We start from the raw sequence: 4,813 nt of genomic DNA on the forward strand, positions 1-4,813 counted from the left end.
AGGAAGGAAAGAAAAAGGAAAGAAGAAAGGCAGGGGGAGGGAGGGAGAGAGGAAAGAAGAAAGGAAAGGGGAGAGAGAGAAGGAAGGAAGGAAGGGAGAGAGGAAGGAAGGAAGGAAGGAAGGAAGGAAGGAAGGAAGGAAGGAAGGAAACTGAACTGGGAAGGGCAGGACCAAAAAGGCCACCCAGCCCGGCTACCTATGTGCCGTCTTGTCATTTCCACCGTGGCGTTCCGGTTGACGTTGGAGAGCAGCCCTAGGCAGAATCGCTCCGAGTTGGAGGGGTCCGTGAAGCCGTCGACGGTCAGCGAAGGTTGCGATGCGTGGAACGTTTCGCCCACTCTCTGGTTGAGTTCGTAATATGCTATGGAACACCAAAAGGCCGGCTCCGAGTAGGTGACCGGCTGCAAGTCTGGCAGGGGGAGAGAAATCATTCTTTAAAATCATTCTCAGTAGCCACGATTGGGCAACAGTCTGGCAATCCTGGTTCTTGAAACAGAACTGGCACGGTCCTGGTTGGCAACGAAAGCGCCATCAAAAAAGCTCTGTCTGAATGGGGGTCCAGGGACCTCCTTCACTTACTCTAAGAATTGCCCTTTCAACGGGTAAAATAAAAATATAATACATTTTATTTAAAAAAGTATGATTACTCTAACTCAGGGGTCTTCCAACTTGGCCCTGTTAATGACTGGTGGACTTCAACTCCCAGAATTCCTCAGCCAGCTTTGCTTTCCTGGCTGAGGAATTCTGGGAGTTGAAGTCCACCAGTCATCGAAGGGCCAAGTTGGAAGACCCCTGTTTTAAACCTATGTGGCACAAAGTATTTCAAAAACCAACTGGAGGGTTCCTTCATTTTCCACGGATCAGTGATTGCTCTTTCCTGTGGTCCTGAAATCTCAGCAAGATTCAGCTCAGCCAAATGATCAACCATGCATATTATGAAAGTCTTTATTACACGGCAGGTCATCATTGTGTTTCATTATTGTTATATATGGCAATCTATTTCTGCATTTAGAATAATAAAATGGGCTGGGAAAGGGCAAAAGGAGAACATTTAGGTCCAATGGAGGAATCTGCAAAGCCAAGAAAGGGCTAATATTCTTTATTCCTTCAGTGAAGGAATAATCCACCAGGTCTGTTCCACTCCTCAACTACTTTTTACCTCAGGAAATGCTATAACACGGAGGTCTTCCAACTGGGCCCTTTGATGACTGGTGGACTTCAGCTCCCAGAATTCCTCAGCCAGGCACGCGTGCCTGGCTGAGGAATTCTGGGAGTTGAAGTCTACAAGTCATCAAAGGGCCAAGTTGGAAGACCCCTGGTTAAAACAGTGCTTTGTGCAATGACCCATCAGAGTACTGTAATTGCTCATATATTTGCTTGAAGACCCCTGGTCTGGATCCAAGCCTGCAGTTTTATCAAAATGGCCAACTGAGGAATTCTGGGAGTTGAAGTCCACCAGCCATCAAAGGGCCAAGTTTGAAGACCCCTGGTCTGGATCCAAGCCCGCAGTTTCATCAAAATGGCCGACTGAGGAATTCTGGGAGTTGAAGTCCACCAGTCATCAAAGGGCCACGTTTGAAGACCCCTGGTCTGGATCCAAGCCTAGTTTTATCAAAATGGCCGACTGAGGGATTCTGGGAGTTGAAGTCCACCAGTCATCAAAGGGCCAGGTTTGAAGACCCCTGGTCTGGATCCAAGCCTAGTTTTATCAAAATGGCCAACTGAGGGATTCTGGGAGTTGAAGTCCACCAGTCATCAAAGGGCCACGTTTGAAGACCCTGCTCTAATTCCTCTCGCAAATCTGAACATCTTAATTTCAGCAAAGGCTCCTGCCATCTCTTCCTTTTATTGGCAAGGGGAAAAATGAGTTTGCCTGGAAGTTCATTTTCCCCAGCCTGCCTGGGAATTAAAGCCCACAAAGTCTTAAAAGTGGCCCAGGCTGGACACCCCTGCCCTAAATCACAGGGCGGGGGGGGGGGGGGGGTTGGTTTTTTTAAACCGGAAACATGTAGCAGGCAGAAGTGCCAACTCATGCAATCTCTGCCTTTCTTTTTTTTTTAAGTTTTATTAATTTTCTAGTTTTACATTGAAATCTTTAAAATGCAACGTGGCGGCTGAGCTAATCGATAATTCGATAACCTACCAATCTCTTTAGCACAAGTCTCAAACTCTTACATTAAACGTTTCCTCTCTTTTCCCCTTTGTGTTTACGGTCTCATGTTTAAAACTAGTACAATTCTTATTATATCAATTCAATAAAAATAACTTTCTCTCAGAATTTCTGCCTTATTGTTTATTTCTGAATGCAAAAGAGGTTTTTATCTGATGCAGCTGCTGTTGGAAGGGTTCCCGGCTTACCTAGGCTGTGATTGACAGGAGAGAGGGTACTAGGAGACAGCTCTGCAGGCGATCCTGGGGAAGCAATCAAGAACGCGATTTCATTTTTTTCTCGCCTGCACGCGTGCACACACAAACACACACACACACACAAACACCCAGACGCTTCACGCAAATCATTTAGAAAGAAATCCAGATGCTGTATATATATTTTTTTAACAAACTACTATCCCATTTGGACACAGTAATCAAGAGAGAATCTGGAATCACTTTTGTTCCTTCCACTCGGTGAAATGTCGAAAAGATTGGAAAATGTTTGGATGAAGGATTGGGGGGGGGGGGGAAACTTTGATTGCCGTGACAGAATCTTAGTTCTAGTTAAGTAGCTTAAAATTTATCTTGCTCCTGTTAGCAATAACATAAGCAGTCTTCCAGTATCTCAGGGGCTGCCCCAAAGAAGAGGGAGTCAAGCTATTCTCCAAGGCGCCTGAAGGCAGGACAAGAAGCAACGGATGGAAACTAATCAAGGAGAGAAGCAACCTAGAACTAAGGAGAAACTTCCTGACAGTGAGAACAATTAACCAGTGGAACTACCTGCCTCCAGAAGCGGTGAATGCTCCAACACTGGAAGTCTTTAAGAAGAGACTGGACAGCCATTTGTCCGAAATGGTGTAGGGTTTCCTGCCTGAGCAGGGGTTGGACTAGATGACCTCCAAGGTCCTTTCCAACTTTATTATTATTATTATTATTATTATTATTATTATTATTATTATTATTATTATTATTATTATTATTATTATTATTATTATTATTATTATTATTATTATTATTATTATTATTATTATTATTATTGATATTCCTTTCTTATACATGTACTGCTGTATTTTACACCATGGTTTTATAGATCTATATAATTACATCGATATTATGGGTGTAGATTGTAATAAGATAACGATTGTATATTTGAGCAGGAAAAGAGAGGAGAGGAGAGAGTTGGAAGGGACCTTGGAGGTCTTCTAGTCCAGCCCCCTGCTCAAGCAGGAGAACCTATACCAGTGGTGGTGAACCTATAGCACGCGTGCCAGAGGCGGCACTCAGAGCCCTCTCTGTGGGCACGCGTGCCGTCGCCCCAGCCCTGCCTCCCCCCACGGCCCCCTCCTCACCAGCAGCCCCCCCGGGGGAGAGTCGCCCCCGGGCGTGGCCTGCACGGAGCAGCACAGCCAAGGACATGGCAGCTGGGCAGCAGGGACAAGACTCTGCCCTCGCGTCCCGTCATGCGCAGTTGATGCTGTGGGGTGCAGGTGGAGGGCGTGGCCGCCATGGCGCTGCTGGGCTGCCTGGGCGATTTGCGGCCGGCCGTGGAGACGGTGGGTGGCCCTGTGGGCAGGGGGGGCAGGCAATTTTGGGGCACTCGATCTCTAAAAGGTTGGCCATCAATGACCTATACCATCTCAGACAAGTGACTGTCTGGTCTCTTTTTAAAAACCTCCATGGGGGCAAGTTCTGTTCCACTGGTTAATTGCCCTCCCTGTTAGGAAGTTTCTCCTTAATTCCAGGTTGCTTCTCTCTTTGGTCAGATTCCAACCGTTGTTTCTCGTCCTGCCTTCAGGCGCTTTGGAGAATAGCTTGACCCCCCTCCTCTTTTTTGTGGCAGCCCCTCAACTACTGGAACTCTGCTATCATGTCTCCCCTGTTTCTTCTTTTCTTTAGACTGGCCAAACCCAAATCCCGCAGCCGTTTTGGTCTCCAGGCCTTGGATCATCTTAGTTGCTCTTCTCTGAACTTTTCCAAACTCTCAACGTCTTTTTTTGTGATGTGGTGACCAAAATTGGCTGCAGTATTCCAGGTGTGGCCTCACTAGGCTTCTTAAATCAAGGACTACCCGAAACCCATTAAAATACTGCTGCCTGACCTCAATATTTGGACTTTTAGGAAATTAAAAGCGGAATTTAAATCGTGATGTTTTATCGGTGCACTTCCTTCTCCCTCTCATCAACTGCGATACTTTACGCTAATTCTGCTATTAAGCCACTACGGATTGTTTACACCAGTGGTGGCGAACCTATGGCACGGGTGCCAGAGGCGGCACTCAGAGCCCTCTCTGTGGGCACGCATACTGTCGCCCCAGTCCTAGGCCTTCAGCTGGGTTTTATAAAACCTTTTCGCTTTAGGCCTCTGCCGCCGTGTGCAAAAAAAAAAAGGTTGAATCAATCAGTCAATTTCAACTTCTCATGGGGAAAAAAAAGATCTTGCAAAGTTGGAATTGATTGATTGAACTTTTTAGTCCCACCCAGTCTGCCGTTATTACCGCAGCCATGCCCACCCAATGGGCCACACCCACCCAATGGGCCCCACCCACCCAGCACCCGACGGTGCATAAGTGGGTGTTGAGTTGCAGATTGGGCACTCGGTCTCTAAAAGGTTTGCCATCACTGCTATATGCCATATATATATATATATATATATATATATATAT

The 4,813-nt window shown here is 46.4% G+C and overlaps 1 protein-coding gene across 1 annotated transcript in view; it reads right to left on the bottom strand.

Moving 5' to 3' along the window:
* Window positions 1–4,813, bottom strand: part of LOC107283312 (mothers against decapentaplegic homolog 2) — a gene marked incomplete at its 5' end in the record, with an annotated part of 30,641 nt that overhangs the window by 19,300 nt on the left and 6,528 nt on the right. The window contains 2 exons of the mRNA XM_015811192.2: window positions 197–409; window positions 2,359–2,412. Of these exons, the coding sequence (XP_015666678.1) occupies window positions 197–409; window positions 2,359–2,412 (267 nt within the window). The remainder of the gene's footprint in view (window positions 1–196; window positions 410–2,358; window positions 2,413–4,813) is intronic.

The sequence above is a fragment of the Protobothrops mucrosquamatus genome, unplaced genomic scaffold (genome assembly GCF_001527695.2).
Source record: "Protobothrops mucrosquamatus isolate PMUCROS unplaced genomic scaffold, P.Mucros_1.0 scaffold_47, whole genome shotgun sequence".
Classification (NCBI taxonomy): domain Eukaryota; kingdom Metazoa; phylum Chordata; class Lepidosauria; order Squamata; family Viperidae; genus Protobothrops; species Protobothrops mucrosquamatus.